Source organism: Cervus canadensis, chromosome X (assembly GCF_019320065.1).
Source record: "Cervus canadensis isolate Bull #8, Minnesota chromosome X, ASM1932006v1, whole genome shotgun sequence".
Classification (NCBI taxonomy): domain Eukaryota; kingdom Metazoa; phylum Chordata; class Mammalia; order Artiodactyla; family Cervidae; genus Cervus; species Cervus canadensis.
In genome coordinates this window covers 125,244,972-125,267,145 of record NC_057419.1, presented here as the reverse complement: position 1 = coordinate 125,267,145, position 22,174 = coordinate 125,244,972, and the positions used below count along the sequence as shown (strand labels likewise).

At 37.8% G+C, this 22,174-nt stretch overlaps 1 protein-coding gene across 4 annotated transcripts in view; it reads left to right on the top strand.

The window, feature by feature from the left end:
* LRCH2 (leucine rich repeats and calponin homology domain containing 2) overlaps nucleotides 1–22,174 on the top strand; it is a 105,307-nt gene that overhangs the window by 24,136 nt on the left and 58,997 nt on the right. For all 4 annotated transcript variants that reach the window (XM_043459092.1, XM_043459091.1, XM_043459089.1 and 1 more), the window contains exons 2-5: nucleotides 7,528–7,672; nucleotides 11,691–11,817; nucleotides 16,135–16,240; nucleotides 16,323–16,459. In XM_043459092.1, coding sequence (XP_043315027.1) covers nucleotides 7,528–7,672; nucleotides 11,691–11,817; nucleotides 16,135–16,240; nucleotides 16,323–16,459 — 515 coding nt within the window. The remainder of the gene's footprint in view (nucleotides 1–7,527; nucleotides 7,673–11,690; nucleotides 11,818–16,134; nucleotides 16,241–16,322; nucleotides 16,460–22,174) is intronic.

Here is a 22,174-nt window from a genome sequence, read left to right as displayed (position 1 = left end):
AGGTTTGTCAATTTTGTCTATCTTCTCAAAGAAACAGCTTTTAGTTTTATTAATCTTCACTACTTAATAATTAGTAAATCTTTACTAATTAATAATCTTTACTAATTTTTCCTTTATTTCTTTTTCATTTATTTCTGCTCAGATGTTTATGATTTCTTTGCTTCTGCTAATCTTAGGGGTTTTTTTCTGTTCAATGTTTTTCTTGTTTCTTGAGGTAGGGTTGTATTTCTACAAACTCCCCTCTTAGAACTGCTTTTGCTGCATACCATAGGTTTCGAGCTGTCTTCATTGCCATTTGTTTCCAGGATATTTTTCATTTCCCTTTTGATTTCCTCAGTAACCTGTTTGTTATTTAGAAATGTATTATTTAATCTCCATGCATTTGTGTTTTACAGTTTTTTTCCTTGTAATTAATATCTAATCTCATAGCATTGTGGTCGGAAAAGATGCTTCATACGATTTCAGTTTTCTTAAATTTACTGAGGTTTGATTTGTGACCCAAGATGTAGTCTATCCTGGAGAGTGTTCCATGTGCACTTGAGAAGAAGGTGCATTTGGATGGAATGTCCTGAAGATATCAGTGAAATCCATCTCATCTAATGTATCATTTAAAATGTGTTTCCTTATTAATTTTCTGTTTTGGTGAACTGTCCATTGGTAAGTGGGGTGTTAAAGTCTCCTACTACTATTGTGTTACTGTCAGTTTCTCCTTTTATGTCTGTCAGTGTTTGTCTTGTGTATTGAGGTACTCCTATGTTGGGTGCATAGATATTCACAATTGTTATGTCTTTCTCTTGGATTGATCCCTTGATCATTATGTAGCGTCCTTCCTTATCTCTTGTAGTATTCTTTATTTTGAGGTCTACTTTTTCTGATATGAGGATTACTACTCCAGCTTTCTTTTGCTTTCCATTTGCATGGAATATATTTTTCCATCCTCTCACTTTCAGTCTATATGTGTCTTTAGGTCTGAAGTGGGTTTCTTGTAGACAGCATGTATATGGGTCCTGTTTTTGTATCCATTTAACCAATCTGTGTCTTTTGGTTGGAGCATTTAATCCATTTACATTTAATTATTGATATGTATGTTCCTATTTCCGTTTTCTTAATTGTTTGGAGTTTGTTTTTGTAGATCTTTTCTTGTATTTCCTGACTACATAAGTCCGTCTATTTGTTGTAAAGTTGATTTGGTGGTACTGAATTCTCTTAACTTTTGCTTATCTGAAAAGCTTTTTAATTTTTCTATCAATTTTGCATGAGATCCTTGCTGGGTAGAGTAATCTTGGTTGTAGATTTTTCCCTTTCAGTACTTTGACCATATCCATTCCCTTGACTTTAGCCATTCCCTTCTGGGCTGCCCATCTTTCTGTAGAAAGATCAGTTTAACCTGTTCAAAAATTTTGTCATACACTTTCTTTTTCTCTTTTTTTTTTATGGGACCCCAGTAATTCAAATGTTGGTATGTTTAATATTGTCCCAGTGGTCTCTGAGCCTGTCTTCAGTTCTTTTCTTTCTTTTTTACTGTATTCTGCTCTTTAGCAGTTATTTCCACCATTTTATCTTCCAGCTCACTGATCTTTTCTTCTGCTTCAGATATTCTGCTATTGATTCCTGCTAGAGTAATTTTAGTTTCAATAATTATGTTTGTCTCAGTACGTTTACTCTTTAATTCTTCTAGGTCTTTGTTAATTGATTCTTGCATTTTCTTCATTCTATTTTCTAGGTTTTTGATCGTCTTTACTATCATTATTCTGAATTATTTTTCAGATAGTTTGCCTATTTCTTCTTCATTTATTTGGACTTTTGTGTTTCTAGTTTGTTCCTTCATTTGTGTGGTATTTCTCTGCCTTTTCATTATTTTTTAAAAAACTTACTGTGTTTGAGGTCTCCTTTCCCAGCCTTCGGTTGAATTCTTTCTTCTTTTTGGTTTCTGCCTGTCTAAGGTTTGTCCAGTGGTTTGTGTAGGCTTCGTGTAGCATGAGATTTGTGCTGAGTTTATTATTTTTTTTTGATGGGCAGGACTGAGTGAGGTGATAATCCTGTCTGCTGATGATTGGGTTTGTATTTTTGTCTTGTTTGTTATTTGGATGAATAGTAGCACAGGATGCTACTGGTAGTTGGGTGATATTGGGTCTTGTATTCAAGTGGTTTCCTTTGTGGGAGTTCTCACTATTTGATATTCCCTTGGGTTAAGAGTTCTCTGGTAGTCTAGGGTCTTGGAATCAGTTCTTCCACTTTGAAGGCTCAGGGCTTGATCTCTGGCCAAGAACAGAGATTCCACAGGTGGTTTGTTATGGCATTAAGTGAGAGTAAAACAAATACCCAAAAATGAGAAACCCAAGATGATCCCCAGACAAATGGCAGTTACAAAATCATGCAAACAATAATTAAAATAGTGGAATATGAACATATACACATATACACATAAGCAAAATCAAAATAGTCCAACAAAAATAAGGTACAATAGTTTGACCCCACAAACAATGGAAACCAAAAATGATATCCACCCGTTAAGAACAAAACTAACTGAAACACAAACTGGAAAACAAAACTAAAGCAAGGTGCCAACTGGGGAATAAAGCAATGAAAGCAAAACTAACAAATATGGTGAGGAAAAAAGAAAGAAAAGAAAGAAAGAGTAGATATGCAAAGTTAAACAGAGATAGATAAAGAATATTTATATATATATATATATTTATTTTATATATATATATATATATATAAAATTAACTGCAAAGGGAATGGAACAGTAGAAAAAGCAAACAAAGGAATAAATGTAGAAAAAAATAATAGGTTTAAGAAATTTAAAAATTAAAATTAAAAAAAAGAGAAAAGAAGAAAGAAAACTCCACAGAGCTGCAAAAGGCCAACGTAGAGGTAGAGGTTTATAACAGGAATAAAAAGTGTGATTGAAAAAAAAAACTCAAAAGCTTAATTATATTTCATAGTGCTAATAAAATCAACAACTACAACAGAGGGGGAAAAAAAGGAAAGAAAAAAAAATCCAAAGAAACTACAGAACAAGTCAAAATATAAGAAGAATAAATGTTTTTCTTGAGTCACTGCTGTCAGGGTTCTTTCCCTTGCTGGGAGTCACAGTCCACCTCGCCTACCTAGGATGCACTCCAGCACTGTTTTGGTCTCCAGATCTGCAGTGGGGGCAGCTCAGACTCAAATCTGGTCCTGCTCCTGTGTGTTCTTACCTCCAATGTCCACAGCTATCAGAACTAGTGGATTTTCTCTTGTGGGAATTCTCAATGTCCTTTGATATATTCCATAGACACAGGCTGCCTAGTTGATCATGTGGATTTAATCTGCAACTTGTAAAGCTGGTGGGAAGGTTTTGGGTCTTCTTCCTTAGCCACACTGCCTCTGGGTTTCAATTGTGGTTTTATTTCTACCTGTGTATGTGGGTTGTCCACTGGGGTTTGCTCCTGAGGCTGTCCTGGAAGACTTGTGTCTGCCCCAGTGAGGGTTAAGCATGAAGGTGGCACAGCTGCTTGGGTTGCAGGGACCCTGGCTGTGCCAAGTGTGCAGGGACACAGACTGCCTCAGCCACAGGACTTATGGCCCTATCAGAGTCTTTTTTTCAAGCCTCTGGTAGCTGGTGATCAGAAGGCCTCTTTGGCTAGTCTTTCTCCATAGCTCCACCTGTTCAGGCACTTAGAGGGCTCCCTTGTCTGGGGTCCTTCTCTGTTGTTGGGTGCATCAGGCGCTTGATGGGCTAGGCTCTCTATTGTTCAGTTGCGGGTGCCGGCCTATGGGTAGAGAGAGGCTGTGGTGATGGCTACACCCCCTATGCATGACTCAGCAGTATCACCTTGCTTCCATGGCTGCCTGGCTTTCCTCCACAGGCATTTCCTACCACAGTCTCCTCCCTCAGGTCCCCTTGGTCCATCTCTCTGTAGTCAACAGCAGCCCTCACCCTGGGATTGCTCTACAATCCCTATTCCCAGCTCCCAGCTGCTGCGCCTTCTAGGGGACCTGCGTCCCTTTCCGGGGTACATATGGCTGCAGCAAGGACTGTCTGATTCTCATTCCATTTAGGCTACCACAGATCAGCTGCTTCACTCTCAGCCTTAAATGTTTCTCCTGTGACCCAGACAATTGCCTTGATATGGGAATTGGACCCCTGTTTCAGTTCCCCCACCCACCGAGGGCAGGTCCAGTCCTACTAACACTCCTGTTTTTCCTCCTAGTTCCTTCATCCTACTGAGTTTTGATTGGTTCTGTATATTCTTTTCTGGTGGTCAGGTACTCCTGTCAGCTCTCAGCTGGTGTTCTGCAAGCCCTTCTATTCTACTTCTCTGCCATCTTGTTCTCCTCCCAGTCTTTTCTGGGTTCCATTCTTGATTACCGTCTCTTATTTATCCCACATAGACAATTACTTGCCCAATTCCTATAAGTACTAATATCAAAATACATTTCAAATTCTATTTTTTATCCTTATTCTTGCCATCTCCATGCAAGCTACCATCATCTAACTCTAGGGCCACTGTATTATTTATGAGTACTTACTAAATATTATACAGAAAAACAAACTGGGCAGAATTTGTTTTTAGGATTTCAAATTAACTGTATGCAGTAATTTTCAACTCCTCAAATTCTGAAGTTACAAGGATAAGAGGTAAAAGTCAAATGTAAAAGAAATATTCTAAACTAAAAAAAAGAAGTCTTAATTTTCCCCCCTCAATAGAACTGCATGATGCCTGGGTATCTAGAGGAGGTGAGCCAGTAAATTGAAAACTTCTATTTGAGGTTCAGATTTTGATTTCTAATAATTCTATCTGTCCTTTTATTTAGTTATTCAGAGTCTTTTCGTGAGAAGAAAAAGAATCCAAATTAACTTTTATATAATCATAACTAATACTTTCTTTAGCCAGTTACAGAATTTTGTATTAGGCAAATGAGTATGTGCATGTATACACACATGCATAAAAACATACATGTATATTGATATTCTTAATAGCAAATTATTATACTGCTAAATAAATAAGTCTCATACCTCAGAGTGAGGAATTTTAGTGTTGGTAGGAAGCTGTTCTTATGTGGGCAGACCAGATGCTAAATGAGGTACAGTGGCCTAAGATACACCATAGATGTTCTTCTTTTAACTTTTTATTTTATATTGGAGTATAGCTAGTTAACCGGAGAAGGCAATGGCACCCCACTCCGATACTCTTGCCTGGAAAATCCCATGGATGGAGGAGCCTGGTAAGCTGCGGTCTGTGGGGTCGCTAAGAGTCGGACACGACTGAGCAACTTCACTTTCACTTTTCACTTTCACACATTGGAGAAGGAAATGGCAACCCACTCCAGTGTGCTTGCCTGGAGAATCTGAGGGACGGGGGAGCCTGGTGGGCTGCCGTCTATGGGATCACACAGAGTTGGACACGACTGAAGTGACTTAGCAGCAGCATAGCTAGTTAACAATGTTATGATAGTTTCAGGTGGACAGTAAAGGGACTCAGCTGTACATATACATGTATCCATTCTTCCCCAAACTCCCCTCATATCCAGGCTGCTACATAACATTGAGCAAGGTTCTCTGTGCTCTACAGTAGGTCCTTGTTGGTTAACCATTTTAAATATAGTAGTGGAGAAGGAAATGGCAACCCACTCCAGTACTCTTGCCTGGAAAATCCCATGGACAGAGGAGCCTGGTAGGCTACAGTCCATGGGGTCACAAAGAGTCGGACATGACAGAGACTTCACTTTCACTTTTCACTCTCATGCATTGAAGAAGGAAATGGCAACCCACTCCAGTGTTCTTGCCTGGAGAATCCCAGGGACAGAGGAGCCTGGTGGGCTGCTGTCTATGGGGTCGCACAGGGTTGGACACAACTGAAGCAACTTAGCTGCAGCAGCATCAGCATGTACATGTTGATTCCAAACTCCCTAACTGCATAGATGTTTTTCTTGATAAAGGTAAATGATAGTCTTATGTTTTTAACCAAATAAGTATAATGAAATAGTGATAGCAAAGTATGTGTGTGCATGCGTGCTAAGTTGCTTCAGTCATGTCTGACTCTTTGTGACCCTGTGGACTGTAGCCCTCCAGGCTCCTCTGTCCATGGGATTCTCCAGGCAAGAGCACTGGAGTGGGTTGCCATTTCCTTCTCCAGGGAATCATTCCCACCCAGGGTTCAAACTTGCATTTCTTAAGTGTCCTGCATTGCCAGGTGGGTTCTTAACCACTAGCACCACCTGGGAAGCCCTTAGCAAAGTATATTCCTATGGTAAGATAGCTAATTTGATAATTGTTCAGGCAGAAATTCTCAACAGGGGTAGGAGGGTTTATATTCCATGGGATTTTTTTTGACTACCATGACTAGAGGGTGTTACCTGGCATCTAGTAGATAGATGTTAGGGATGCTGCTAAATATCCTACAATGCCCATGATAGCTCCATACAACAAATAGCTATACAATGCAAAAAGTCGATAATACTTTGGTTGAGAAACTCTTTTAGGGTATTTTTTTCCAACCTGCCACATGATATCCTAAGTATTTTTCAAAATTTCATTTAACAAAGTATCAATAGATGTATAATAGTTACAATAATTCTGTTTTTGTGTGTGTGTGCGTGTGAAAACTTAAGTGAATAAAATTATTTGTTTGTACTTGGAATAGTTTAGGAGAGGAAGGAATCAAGTGTAAGTGCCAAGTTTCTGGCTTGAGCAGCTCATGAGGAGAATGTTGGTGACATTATCTAAAGTGAGAGAAACAGATACGTGGAAGATCTTCAGTTAAGATTTTGCACTTGCAGAATTTGAGGTACCTGAGAGATATTAAGGGGAAGTCCTAAAGATTAGCACATAAGTGTTCAAACATGTATTTAATTTGAAATTTTCAGTATATGAATAGTAACCCTAGTTTTGGATTAAATCATCTAATAGAGTATGTCTTAAGGAAAGAGTACCTTATATCAGAGTCCTTAGGAACAAAAACATTCACGGTATGGGTAGAGGAGAATCTAGCAAGAGACTTAGTAGCAGCCAGGGAGATAATAGGAAATGATCCAGAAGTGTAGTTTTCCAGGCCAAGGGAAGAGGAGTATTTCCAAATGGATGAACGGTGGTTGATATGGAGGCTATTAGTGACCTTGGTAGATATAAAAATGAATAGAAGCAAATTATAATTGGTTGAAAAGTCCATGGTAAGTATTAAATATAATTATGTTGTAAATTTATTTAAGTTTTGCTGTAAAGGAGGAAGGGGTGGATGGAGGGGGATGTGGGATCAGGGATGGTTTTATTCATGTTTTTAAATATCAGAGAGAATTCTTCATTGGTATTTTAAAAGATAATATTTAAAGATATTGAAGTATATCAAGTGCAGTTTGTTAATGAACAGACTTTCCATGAATATATTTCTCTATATTTTTTGCCTTAAGGCAAAAGGTCAAGGTCAGTATTTTGAATAGTTGGTTGGGTTCTCAGTGATTCAGCAAGTGTGTAAATAGTTCTGTTAATTACCGCAAATATAGGTGTATGTTTGACATGCGGACATTACTTTTATTTTTCAGATCTTTCAAGAAATCGTTTTACAGAAATTCCTTCTGAGGTCTGGTTATTTGCACCTCTTGAAACATTAAATTTATATCATAATTGCATCAAAATCATTCCTGAAGCCATTAAAAACCTGCAGATGTTAACATACCTTAACATTAGGTAAGAAAATAATTTTGGGGGAATAAATTTTGTTTTTTTAATACAGTTATAATTCGTTTTAGTTGCAAAGGAATGTAATTGGTTTGGCTATGTAACCTATGTCTCTACAGTATCTTATTTGTATTTTCTATATGTCCACATTACTTTATAGGTTTTTGGTGTTGTTCTTGAGAGCAGTGCTTCTCAAACTTCAATGCCCCCAGGAACCAGATGCCGATTCTGATTTCATAGGCCAGCATTTCTAACTCTCTGGTAATGCCCATGCCTGCTGGTCCTTAGGTCACTTTGAGTACCATGGCTTTAGATCAGAAATATTTTGTTGAAATCACAGCACCACAACACAGGTTTATTTATTAGCATCCCCAATTAAAGTGGAACATTATAAATAAACAGTTCTTGAGTTATATTTTTCACTCTTGTGACTTCTTATTGCTACCTCAAGGATGGATAGATTGGGATGGGATTATTGGAAGGTTAGGCGTAGATAATAGTTGATGTTAATAATAAGTTCTTACCGTGTGCCAAGCAGTGTTAAAAATACTTTACCCGTATTACCTCATCTCATCTTCACAACATTTTCAGATAATGTGGTTATTATCCCTGCACTGCAGATGAGGAAACTGAAGCACAGAGGTTAACTATTTGCTCAAAATTACACATACTGCAACTGGTGGAGCCAAGATTCTAATCAAAGCAGCAGTATGGCTGTAGAACTCTGATTCTTAGCCTTATGCTGTTTTTATAATAGACTGAACATTGAATAAGTGTAAGAAAAAAATTGCCCTACCAAATGAGTGACAGTGAATGGAAACTGGTATATTGTGACTTAATTTTAGAATCTTATTCTTATTTTTGTTTTATGTTTTGAATTATAAGGGAAAACTTCTTCCTTAATGAAGTTACTTGTCTAAATTCTCAAATAGGGAAGTAGTAAATAGAATTAACATATGTAAATGATAATGTTCCTTTCTATGTGATATTTATTATGTATATCTCCCTCAGTGGTGTCACCTGGCAGTACATATTACTTTAACTGAAACCATTTTAACCTTAAAATGTGTGAGAGTAATTTCCTTCCATAGATATTGGTCATTTGGGTTGCTCCTTTCTCTAACTGGGTACATAATCTCCTTGGCCTGGCTTGGGAAAGGTTTGAGGAAAGTGAGGTATTTTTAAATTTTTTGTCTTTATTATCATTTTATTTTGTTATTTTATGGAGAAAGCAATTTGTCAAAAATTGAATTGCATTTATACATTAACATTTATGGTACGTCTTAGAATAGTTTTACTAAAACTTTTTGTGATTCTTTCCCATTTTGATCTCTAAAAGTTGACTTGTAATTTTTGTTTAGAGACACAAAATGTTTTAAACTCACTATATTAAAATAACACTTGTTCTAATGACTGGCTTTCTTTGGCTATCTCTAAAGCATGTGTCAAAAGTGAAGATTTATGATTATTAACTATGTATAAAGAAATAGAGAGCTGACTGCTAACTCAATAAACCTGCTTCTTAAGGGAAGAAAAGAAACCAATTTTTAAACTTTATTGGTATGAGGGAGATTAGATTGAGTTTGTATGTGCCATTCTTTTTCCTATTTATTTATTTTTTTATTTTGGTGAAAAGATTTTGAGAAACTTGTAAGATAATTTTTAGCTTATTCTTTCTTCCTGTATACTATGCTTCTTTTCAGTAGAATCCACAGGAAGACCCTTTGTGCTCCAGACAGACCACTTTCCCAAGGATTGCACTTGATCCTTAAAGTGCAAGAGTTGTGACAAACACCTAGCATATTTGACATTCCAACAGTCTGGCTAGGACTTCTGGTCTTGGGGCATTAGCCTTTTTTATTGAAGTCTGTGCCATGTGATTAAACCAGTCTAGTGTTTCTGGACATCCTTTGAAGGTATCGGTCAGTTCAGTTGCTCAGTCGTGTCTGACTCTTTGCAACCCCATGAACTGCAGCAAGCCAGGCCTCCCTGTCCATCACCGACTCCCGGAGTCCACCCAAACCCATGTCCATTGAGTTGGTGATGCTATCCAACCATCTCATCCTCTGTCATCCCCTTCTCCTCCTGCCCTCAATCTTTTGCAGCGTCAGGGTCTTTTCCAATGAGTCAGCTCTTCACATTAGGTGGCCAAAGTATTGGAGTTTCAGCTTCAACATCAGTCCTTCCAATGAACACCTAGGACTGATCTCCTTTAGGATGGACTGGTTGGGTCTCCTTGCAGTCCAAGGGACTCTCAAGAGTCTTCTCCAACACCAGAGTTCAAAAGCATCAATTCTTCGGCGCTCAGCTTTCTTTATAGTCCATACATATAGTCCATATAGTCTCACATCCATACATGACCACTGGAAAAATCATAGCCTTGACTAGATGGACCTTTGTTGGCAAAGTAATGTCTCTGCTTTTTAATATGCTGTCCAGGTTAGTCATAACTTTCCTTCCAAGGAGTAAGCGTCTTTTAATTTCATGGCTGCAGTCACCATCTGCAGTGATTTTGGAGCCCAGAAAAATAAAGTCAGCCACTGTTTCCACTGTTTCCCCATCTATTTGAATGGGGCAAAAAGGCTTGAAGTCCCTCTCTTGGGGTAACACTGGAGTTTTATTGCTGTGTATGTTATACAAAATGCTATGTACAGCCTATAAATATCACTTTGAAAAGCAAGGAAAATAATAGCAAATTGCTAATGAATGCTTGATAGTGTGTAAATGTAGTGGTACACTTTATATATATTTTGGTAGTAGGATTGTCTTAGTCCATTCATGGCACTATAACAGAATACCGTAGACTGGGTGATTATAAACAACAGAAATTTATTTTTCATAGTTTTAAGGGCTGAAATGTTCAAGATCAAAGTGCCAGCCGATTCAATGTCTGGTGAAGACCAGTTTCCTGATTTACATAGATGACTCTCTTCTAGCTGAGTCCTTACATGGAATAAAGAGAAAGGGAGCTCTCTGGGGTCTCTTTTTAAGGCCACTAATCACCTCCCAAAAGCCCCACCTCCATGTACCATCACATTGGGGATTAGGCTTCAACATTATAGTTTTGAGTGGGGAGAACACAAACATTTAGTCTACAGCAGGGATAGTTTGGGTCAGTCTACATTGGCATGCACATTTGGCCAAAATTAGTTTGAGTGTAAGGGACCCAAAGTCAAATCGCCTGGATTTGAATCCTGGTTCTCTCACTTACCAGCTTTGTGACTTTGAGCAGTTAATCTCTTTTAGACTTTTTCTTCATCTGTAAAATGGGCATTATGATAGTATCTATCTTCCTGAAGTGGGTTGTTGTGAGGATTAGTCAAGTTAATTCATGTGAGGTGCTGTGAACATGGCCTGCTACATAGTAACAAATGTTAGTTGTCCTTATATTTAAATATATCTGCAGAGACAGGAATATTGTATCAACTATGAGCTGAAATGAAGGTGCTAGTAGACTGTTCTACCATAAACCTGCAACAAAAGAGAATGGGTTAAGGTTACTACATATTTTTAAAGGTATAATTCTATTCATTCTTTCATAAATTTGAACACAGTGCATGCAAATTTATCCTTGGAGCCTTCCCGTAGTGAGAGGTGTGGAGGTATTGAATATAGTGAAATTATACCAGAGAGCAAAGTTCTGGCAATTCTTTAGCTTGGAAGAATTCTGAGAATTCTGAGTTAGTGTTTTCTCTACCTCAGAAAAATTCTTGAGTTTTGAGAGCTGGTGATGTGTAGGACAATATTACAGGTCACAGTGCAGGCTTGTGCCTGGGCAAAAGACTTAACCAAATTTAACCTTTAATTTTATTTGTATAATGCAGATAATACCACCTGTCTTGTTAGGTTAATATGAGGATTTAATGAGACAGTGCATGTAAATATATTAGTCTGTTACGAAGTAAGCATTAATTAAATAATAGTTGTTATTTAGTGAAAAATTCTTACTTTTGAAGTGATTTGTTCTTTTTCAACATCCTTCATTTCAGACTTATTTCTCATAATGAGACTTTCTTATTCTTTTCAGTCGAAATCTTTTATCAACATTGCCAAAATACCTATTCGATCTTCCCCTTAAAGTTTTGGTCCTCAGTAATAATAAACTGGTATCCATTCCAGAAGAAATCGGGAAGTTAAAAGATTTAATGGAATTGGTGAGTAAAATAGTTGTATCGATTGTATGTAATGTGCATAACACATATCTTTATATTTTGGGAGATTAATTCCTTTATGGAATTTCACTCTAATTAAAAAAAGAAAGCTTGGTATATACCTAAGTTCTCTTTAGTGATATTTCAAGATACCCTTGCTTATGTCTGATTTTAGCTCACAACTACAATAAAAACCGTGGTTGTTCCTTAGTCCTAGTGAGATCAGAAGACTTGCTTACAAATCTTAAAAAATAGTTTCAGACAAATAAGCAATTGTCTATCCTTTTTGTGGATAATAAAGTTCTTAGATCAAGAAAAGGTAAGGTTATTTTTTTTAAGGTTTTACAGGACTTCAATGAAGGCTTCAGAGAGAGGAGATAAGAGAGTACATGCCTACATGCAGTAGAATTAATAAAATGACCTTCTTCTATATCCCCATGTAATTTTATAACACTTTTGGAGTGAAGATAAATGGAAAGAGGCCTTTATATATAATTGATTGTAGAAATATAGGAATAATTTAAAGTAATTACTTTGAACATATCATTTTAGCTATTATAGGACAATGAACTCAGAGAAACATAATCAAATCTTCAAAACAGTGAGCTATTTTCACATCTTTCTGTTACTTCTACCTTACACAATACAACATGTTGTTTATTTTTTATTTTCTACTTTATCTTGAGTAATGCTTTTCCAATACATAGATTTTTTTTTCAAGTGTTCATAAATATGATTTTTTATGTGTGGAGGGCGAAAAATGTTCTTGGGGAACTTATGTACTAGCTTATAATGGGAAATTAATGTACAAATAGAATGCAATGAACAGAAATTTCAGGAATGCTTTTTTTAAAATTCATAAGCATATGCAGTTGTAATGCAAGGAAACTTCCTTGAGTTTAGTCTTGTTATGTTATAGAACCACAGAATTTTAATATTGTAAGAAATCTTGTAAGTAATCAGATAAAACCACTTCCTAATGCAGGAATCCCTGACACATCTAGTTGTATATTTTCAATGGTGGACAAATCTTTGTGTTTGTGTATCTGAGGCAGCCCTCATTCTCTTTTGCAAAATTTTGTTAACTTTCTCATTTTGAACTAAGATACATGCCCTATCACTTTTATCCATTGGTCTTGAGACTATCATATGAAGAAGTATAGATAATGATAACTTTTCTTCCCTTCAGATATTTATAATTTGTTGTGTGTGTACTCTCCATTTTACCAAACTCTAAGACCTGTTTTTCTGTGGCTTAAATATTTTTATTACCTTTATTCCTTTTTTTTAGTTTCTATATTTCTATTCTTTATCGCCTTTTATTTGTAGCTATTTCTATCCTGAAAATGCTCCCTTTTATTATAGCCTCTTTTAATGTAACACTCAGAAATGAACAGAAGATGCCAGATGTGATCTAACAAATTCATAATACAAGGGGTTCATTACTTTCTTTGACATGCACACTGTTAATGTTTTTAAAGATTTTATGTACATTCTCCTTTAAGATTCTATGACTCTGGGACTTCCCTGATGGTCCAGTGGTTAAGAATTCACCTTGCAATGCAAGGGATGCAGGTTCCATCCTTGATCAGGGAACTAAGATCCCACATGCCATCGAGCAACTAAGCCCACTTGCCACTAGAGAGCTGGAGCACTGTAAGGGACGATCCTGCATGATGTAATAAAGGTCCTGTGTCTGCAAATAAGACTGGATGCAGCCAAATAAATAAATATTTTTAAAAAGAGATTCTATGGCTCTGTAATTTCCTTTTTCTTTCTTTTTAATTCAGTTTTTGACCCTATGTTTTAAATTATATTACATGAGATAGTTTTTGGATAAATGAAATTTCAAAAATATTTAGGATTTTGAGATTTAGTGTAGTATTTTTATTTAAACAGAATATGAAAACATATAAATCATTATTTTACTAGCACTGTAAAATTATTGTGCTTTCAACTTTCAAAATCAGTAACAGTGGATAGGTTGCATTAGGGTGGCTAATTGATAATTTTATTTTTTATTTTTTTAATTGGCAATTTACATCACAGAATTAATTTGTGGATATTACCTGTCATTGGAATGTTTTCCCAGGACAGTATATCCTAGAAATGTCATAGCCGGCTATAGTGAAGTCTGTCATTAGATCTAGGAAATACTCTCAGGCCTTCAAATCCCAGCTGATAGTAGAGTACCTGTTGGTGAGTAGTTCAGTATCCTGTGCTGGGTTTGTTTCTTCTATGAAGTGGCAGCTGCCTGTCAAATTTTTATTATTTTTTTTGTATGGAAATCTTCAGTATTAGGCACCTTTGGGAGGGAGCCATAGTATCTACTTTAATGGATGTTTTTCTGAAGTTTTTTTATCTGTCATTTGGACTATCCTAAATACAATAGCTAAGGTGATCTTTGTCAAAACATAAGTTAGATTTTGTTATACCTCTGTTTAAAAGTTTCTGGTACCTGGCCACATTTCTGAGTAAAAGCCAAAACTTTTCCCTCCATCCTAGTCTTCCCCTTGCCCACTTTTCTCTAGCTACACTGGATTCATTGCTGTTCTTAGTACATGTTACATATGCTTTGCTTAAGAGCCTTTATATTTATTGTTCCTTCTGTCTGGAATATTCCTTTCTTTTGTATTCACATGGCTCATACTCTCACTTCTGATAATAGTGCTCAAATATTAACTATGAAACAATCTAAATTCCTATCCTTCCCCAATATTATTAGCACTACAATTTTCTTTTACCCTGCTCTGTTTTTTGCCTCCATAGCACTTCTAGCATGTTGTGTAATCTACTCCCTTTGCTATAATGCAGTATCCATAAGGAGCTCTGAGGGCAGGACTTTTTGTTTGTTTTATTCATTGATACGTCCCCAGCACCTAGAACAGTGCCTGGCAAATAGTTCATATTTGATAAATAGTTGTTGTTGAATGAAGATGGCATGTAGACACATTTGAAAGAGGCATGTAGATACATTTTTAAATCTATAGGTTAGATGATTAGATATTGTTTAATATTCTTTAGGGGCTTCCCCGATGACAGGGTAAAGAATCCACTTGCCAATGCAGGCGATGAGGGTTTGATCTCTGGGTTGGAAAGATCCCCTGGAGAAGGGGATGGCTACCCATTCCAGTATTCTTGCCTGGGAAATCCCATGGACATGAGAACCTGGCAGGCTACAGTCCATGGGGTCCCGCAAAAGTCAGACATGACTCAGTGACTAAATAACAACAATATTCTTCTTTTGAATTTACCCTCCTGCCTTTTTTACATTTGATAAAACAATACATGTATGTGCCACGCCTTTCCTTCCAAGCTAAATGTCATTTCCAGTCAAAGTTGGAAATTGGGGGCAGTTGCAGTAGAATATGAATTTTATTTTCAGTGTGTCTAGAATGACTTCTGCCTGAGATCTTGCAGATTCTTCTTCCCTTTCTGTTGATGTGATAATAAGAAAAGGGGAGAGGACTGCACAGTTTAATAACTTAAGCTGTTCCTTTCTTCTATTATTATGGAAATGTGGTATTGTTTACCTTTAAATTGAGATTTGCATTTTAATGTAACCATGAGGCAGTTCTGACCAGATCTCTTAGAATGTCTTTGGGTTATGGTGTGAGCCATCAAATTTTGAACCTGTAATCCCTCATAGAAACAGGTTTTGTTAAATCGATTCTGACCATGGTCTTTGATTCTCCAGCTCACATCTGTAAATCCTTTGTCTTTCTCACCTCCTGCCCAACCAGGTATCTCAAAACAACTACTTTTGGTTCTTAGTCGCTCAGTCATGTCTGACTCTCTGAGACCTCATAGCCCACCAGGCTACTCTGTCCATGGGGATTTTCCAGGAAAGAATACTGGAGTGGGTTGCCATGTGCTCCTCCAGGGGGTCTTCCCAACCCAGGGATCAAACCCAGATCTGCCGCATTGCAGGCAGATTCTTTACCATCTGAGTCACCAGGGAAGCCCAAACAGTACTATAATTGACAAATTATCCCAGTGATTGATAGTTCTCTTTCATTTTACGTGTGAATGAAGAGCACCTTCTGGTTTTAGTTGGTAACAGTGGTCTTTAGTTGAGATTTTCAAAATGCTCACTTATGTATTACTAAGTTATAACCTCACACTTTTACACAAAATTTATGTTAATTGTGCTGGATTGATTTCATGATGTAACATAAATATAAATCTGCCTGATAATCCATATTTAGAGAAATGACATTGGATGTGACTTGCTATTAGCCATGTGCTTTAATTAAAAAGTAGAAATATATCTCTATTTCTCCATTAGTTTGTTATAATTTTATTTTCTTTTTTCCTTAGGATATTAGCTGCAATGAGATTCAGGTTCTTCCCCAACAAATGGGAAAATTACAATCACTTAGAGAGCTAAATATAAGAAGAAATAATCTTCAGGCATTACCAGATGGTAAGATGCTCACTGTTCTTACTCACATGAATAAGAGAATAACTGTATAGAATTTAATTAAATAATTTTTGTTTCTGAACAGAATTAGGAGATCTTCCCTTAGTCAAGCTGGATTTCTCTTGTAATAAAGTGACCGAAATTCCAGTTTGTTACAGGAAGCTGCATCATTTACAAGTAATAATTTTGGATAACAATCCTTTGCAAGTACCACCAGCACAGGTTTGTAATTTAAAACAATGATACTTGCTTCTTTTATTTTTATTCAGAATTATATGTTTCTGGTAAATACAAAAGCATCAGAATTAGGAGTCAGTTTGTTTTTGAGGTATTACTATCAAAAGTGTTTTTTCTGGGAAGTGGCTTTTTCACTTTGGTAGGAGGTTTAGCTTCATTTCTAGAGAATAGGATTTGGATAACCCAGATACCAACTTTCTGCTTGTGAGTTGATAATTCTGGTGGTTTGTGTTATTTTAAAAGGATAGACTAAGGATTCTGTCTACCTCTGTCCTACTCAGATATATATTTACTTGAGATTTGTTGTGTGATTGATTGGAATACATTTTTAGCACCAATAAGTGGAATCATAACAGAAAGATTCAAGTTGAAAACCTACTTTTTTGTTCAGTCACTCAGTCATGCCTGACTCTTTGCAACCCCATGGTCTGAAGCATGCCAAGCTTCCCTGTCCCTTACTGTCTCCCAGAGTTTGCTCACTCATATCCATTGAATCAGAGATGCCATTCAACCATCTCATCCTTTGTTGCCCCCTTCTCCTCCTGCCTTCAATCTTTCCCAGAATCAGGGTCTTTTCAAATGAATTGGCTCTTCGCATCAGGTGGCCAGAGTTTTGGAGATTCAGTTTCAGTATCAGTCCTTCCAGTGAATATTCAGGGTTGATTGCCTTTGGGACTGATTGGTTTGACTTTTAGTTTGAGAATTAAATTCATGTGGAATCCACTAAAATGATAATAAAGCAGTACACTAAACTATAAACCCATGAAGACAAAGATTGAGAGAGAAGAGGACAGCAGGGGAGAGATGGCAACAGAATTTTGGAAAATGGAAAATAGGTGAAATACTGGTAACTAGGATCTCCACTTACACTGCACAAGAGTATCTGATTGAGGAGGCACATGGTAGTGAAATGCCAGTCTGTACTCTATTTCCAAGCTATATGCCCTGGCACTGGGTTTGTATACATCCAGAAGAGTTGCCTTTTTTCTTTTTTCTCTTTTCCTACAAAGGTGCATTCTACTCATTGCAAGTGAGTGTCTTTTTTCTAAATTCAAATACTAAAAGCTGGCTGGAGTCCTGGTAGAAGCTACCATTAGCAGGATGGGGAAACCCAAAACCTGTGTCTGCTATGGGAGAAGGCAACAAGAAGCAAGTTGATTTTACTGTGTTAAATTTGGGAATGGCTCGGGTGTTTCTTTGGTGATTATTGAATGAAACATGTAACTAAATACAGGGATAAAAGACTGAAAACATGAAGGTCTGTAGAATATCTAAGGCTCTGCTATTGAATAGAACTTTCTAAATAATGGAAATGTTGTATAATCTGTGATGTCCACTACTATGGTTCATTCGCTCAGTCAAGTCAGACTCTTTGTGACCCCATGGACTGCAGCATGCCAGGCTTCACTGTCTTTCACCATCTCCCAGAGCTTGCTGAAACTCAAGTCCATTGAGTCGGTGATGCCATCCAAACACCTCATCCTCTGTTGTCTACTTCTCCTGCCTTTAGTCTTTCCAAGCATCAGGGTCTTTTCTGATGAGTTCACCCTTCACATCAGGTAGCCACGTATAGGAGCTTCAGCTTCAGCATCAGTCCATCCAATGAATATTCAGGATTGATTTAATTTAGGATTGACTGGTTTGATCTCCTTCTTGTCCAAGGGACTCTCAAGAGTCTTCTACAACACCACAGTTCAAAAGCATCAGTTCTTTGGCACTCAGCCTTCTTTATGCCGTGAACTTCCAGATGTTCAAGCTGGATTTAGAAAAGGTAGAGGAACCAGAGATCAAATTGCCAATATCCGTTGGATCATGGAATAAGCAAGAGAGTTCCAGAAAAACATCTTCTGCTTTATTGACTACGCCAAAGCCTTTGACTGTGTGGATCACAACAAATTGTGGAAAATTCTGAAAGAGATGGGAATACCAGACCACCTGACCTGCCTCTTGAGAAATCTGTATGCAGGTCAGGAAGCAACAGTTAGAACTGGACATGGAACAACAGACTGGTTCCAAGTCAGGAAAGGAGTATATCAAGGCTGTATATTGTCACCCTGCTTATTTAACTTTTATGCAGAGTACATCATGAGAAACGCTGGGCTGGATGAAGCACAAGCTAGAATCAAGATTGCTGGGAGAGATATCAATAACCTCAGATATGCAGATGACACCACGCTTATGGCAGAAAGTGAAGAGGAACTAAAGAGCCTCTTGATGAAAGTGAAAGAGGGAGTGAAAAAGTTGGCTTAGAACTCAACATTCAGAAAACTAAGATTATGGCATTCAGTCTCATCACTTCATGGGAAATATATGGGAAACAGTGGAAACAGTGGCTGACTTTATTTTGGGGGGCTCTAAAATCACTGCAGATGGTGATTGCAGCCATGAAATTAAAAGACGTTTGCTCCTTGGAAGGAAATTTATGACCAAACTAGACAGCATATTAAAAAGCAGAGACATTACTTTGTCCACAAAGGTCTGTCTAGTCAAGGCTGCTTTTCAAGTAGTCATGTATGGATGTGAGAGTTGGACTATAAAGAAAGCTGAGTGCTGAAGAATTGATGCTTTTGAACTGTGGTGTTGGAGAGACTCTTGAGAGTCCCTTGGGCTGCAAGGAGATCCAACCAGTCAATCCTAAAGGAAATCAGTGCTGAATATTCATTGGAAGGACTAATGTTGAAGCTGAAACGCCAATACTTTGGCTACCTCATGCAAAGAGCTGACTCATTTGGAAAGACCCTGATGCTGGGAAAGATTGAAGGCAGGAGGAGAAGGGGACAACAGAGGATGATATGGTTGGATGACATCTCCGACTCAGTGGACATGAGTTTGAGCAAGCTCCGGGAGTCGGTGACGGACAGGGAAGCCTGGCGTGCTGCAGTCAGTGGGGTTGCAAAGAGTTGGACACGACTGACTGAATTGAAATGAACTGAACTGAACTTCTTTATGGTCCAACTCTCACATTTACACATGATTACTAGAAAAACCATAGCTTTGACTAGACGGACATTTGTCAGTAAAGTAATGTCTCTCCTTTTCAATATGCTGTCTGCTGCTACTGCTGCTAAGTAGCTTCAGTCATGTCTGACTCTGTGTGATCCCATAGAAGGCAGCCCACCAGGCTCCCGCATCCCTGGAATTCTCCAGCCTAGGACACTGGAGTGGGTTCCCATGTCCTTCTCCAGTGCATGAAAGTGAAAAGTAAAAGTGAAGTCGCTCAGTCGTGTCTGACTCTTAGCGACCCCATGGACTGCAGCCCACCAGGCTCTTCGTCCATGGGATTTTCCAGGCAAGAGTACTGGAGTGGGGTGCCATTGCCTTCTCTGCAATATGCTGTCTAGGTATGTCATAGCTTTTCTTCCAAGGAGCAAGTATCTTAATTTCATGGCTGCAGTCACCATCTGCAGGGATTTTGGAACCCACGAAAATAAATTATGTCACTGTTTCCATTGTTTTCCCATCTATTTGCCATGAAGTGATGGGACTGGATGCCATGATTTTAGTTTTTTGAATGTTGAGTTTGAAGCCAGCTTTTTTACTCTCCTCTTTCACTTTCCTCAAGAGGCTCTTCAGTTCCTTTTCGCTTTCTGCCATAATGGTGGTGTCTTCTGCATGTCTGAGGTTATTGATATTTCTCCCGGCAATCTTGATTCCAGCTTGTGCTTCATCCAGCCCAGCATTTTGTGTGATGTACTCTCTATATATATATGAAATATGCAGGGTGACAATATACAGCCTTGATGTATTCCTTTCTCAATTTGGAACCAGTTCACTCTTTCATGTCCATTTCTAACTTGCTTCTTGACCTGCATAGAAGTTTGTCAGGAGACAGGTCAGGTGGTCTGGTATTCCTATCTCTTTAAGAATGTTTCCCAGTTTGTTGTGATCCACACAGTCAAAGGCTTTAGCATAGTCAGTGAAGCAGAAGTAGATGTTTTTCTGGAATTCTCTTGCTTTTTCTATGATCCAATGGATGTTGGCAATTTGATCTCTGGTTCCTCTGCCTTTTCTAAATCCAGCTTTGACCATCTGGAAGTTCACAGTTCACGTACTGTTGCAGCCTAGCTTGGAGAGTTTTGAGCATTACTTTGCTAGCGTGTGAGATGCTTGCAATTGTGCCGTAGTTTGAACATTCTTTGGCATTGCCTTTCTTTGCGATTGGAATGAAAACTGACCTCTTCCAGTCCTGTGGCCACTGCTGAGTTTTCCAAATTTGCTGGCATATTGAGTGCAGCACTTTCATAGCAGCCTCTTTTAGGATTTGAAATGGCTTAGCTGGAATTCCATCACATTCACTAGCTTTGTTTGTAGTGATGCTCCCTAAGGCCCACTTGACTTTGCATTGCAGGATGTCTGGGTGTAGGTGAGTGAACACACTATTGAGGTTATCTGGGTCACTAAGATCTTTTTTTGTATAGTTCTTTTGTGTGTTCTTGCCACCTTTTCTTAATATCTTCTGCTTCTGTTAGGTCCTTAACATTTCTGTCCTTTATTGTGCCCATCTTTGCATGAAATGTTCCCTTGGTATCTCTCATTTTCTTGAAGAGATCTCTAGTCTTTCCCATTCTGTTGTTTTCTTCTATTACTATTGAGTATTTGATATATGGCTAGTGTGACTAAGGAACAAAATTTTCACTTTAATTTTATTTTCATTAATTGAAATTTCAATAATTTTACATGACTAGTTGTTTATATATTCAACAATACAGGCCTAAATTTGCACTGATTTTGCCCTTGGGTTTGCAGCTACATGACTTCCCCTCCCTTGCCTTAGCAGAAACCTCGGGTTTACTCTGAGGAATAGGTGGATTCTCTCAGATTCTCTTCCTCAGCTCATCAGCGAAATGAGTATCATTCCTTCCCTCAGCATAAGCCTGGAGTTTACTCTTTAGAGCAGTGCTCTCTATTCGAACTTTCTGTAGTGATGGAAATGTTCTATATTTGTACTGTCCTATATGGTAGCCACAAGTGGCTATTGAGCACTTGAAAGTATATAGTGTGATTGAATTATTACATTTTTAGTTTCACTTAGATTAAATAGTCACATGTGGCTAGTGACTACTATATTGGATAGCACAGCTCTAGAGAGACTCAACCAGAGTTAGGGGCTGCAGGTACAGCTATGGACACGAATGAGATCCCATATTGACAACACTGAATGCATATATACTGAATGTTGGGAGTGTCAGTACACTTCTCTTGCTTGGCTCCCAGAATGCTTGCAGAATCTCTCGTGTGACTTAGGATGGATGATTTCTCTCTTGGTAGACTGATTGAACTATGGGAAAAGACCTGTAGGTATACTGATCATTGGCAGACCCCTGAAGCAGTGTACAGTCACGATCTGTTCTCTAGACACGGGCTGATCATTGATAAACTTCTTCTTACACAGAGCTTCCATTTGACTTATCATTTTTCTTTTGAAAATGAACAGACATCCATGGATCACTAGACATTGTAGAAATAATTTCTAACATGAAAGACAGAGACTGAAAGGCTTCCATGAAGACAAAATGGGTCACATTCATAGCGGTGGTAATCAGAATGACTTCTTAGCAGCAGCATGGGGAACTAGAAGATGTTAGAATGATGCCTTCAGTGACTGAAGGAATATTCTCAAATTTGTAAAGTCAAACTATCAGTCAATTGTAAGATAGATCTCAGAAATTTTAGCTGTCCTGCACACTTGACTAGAAAGCC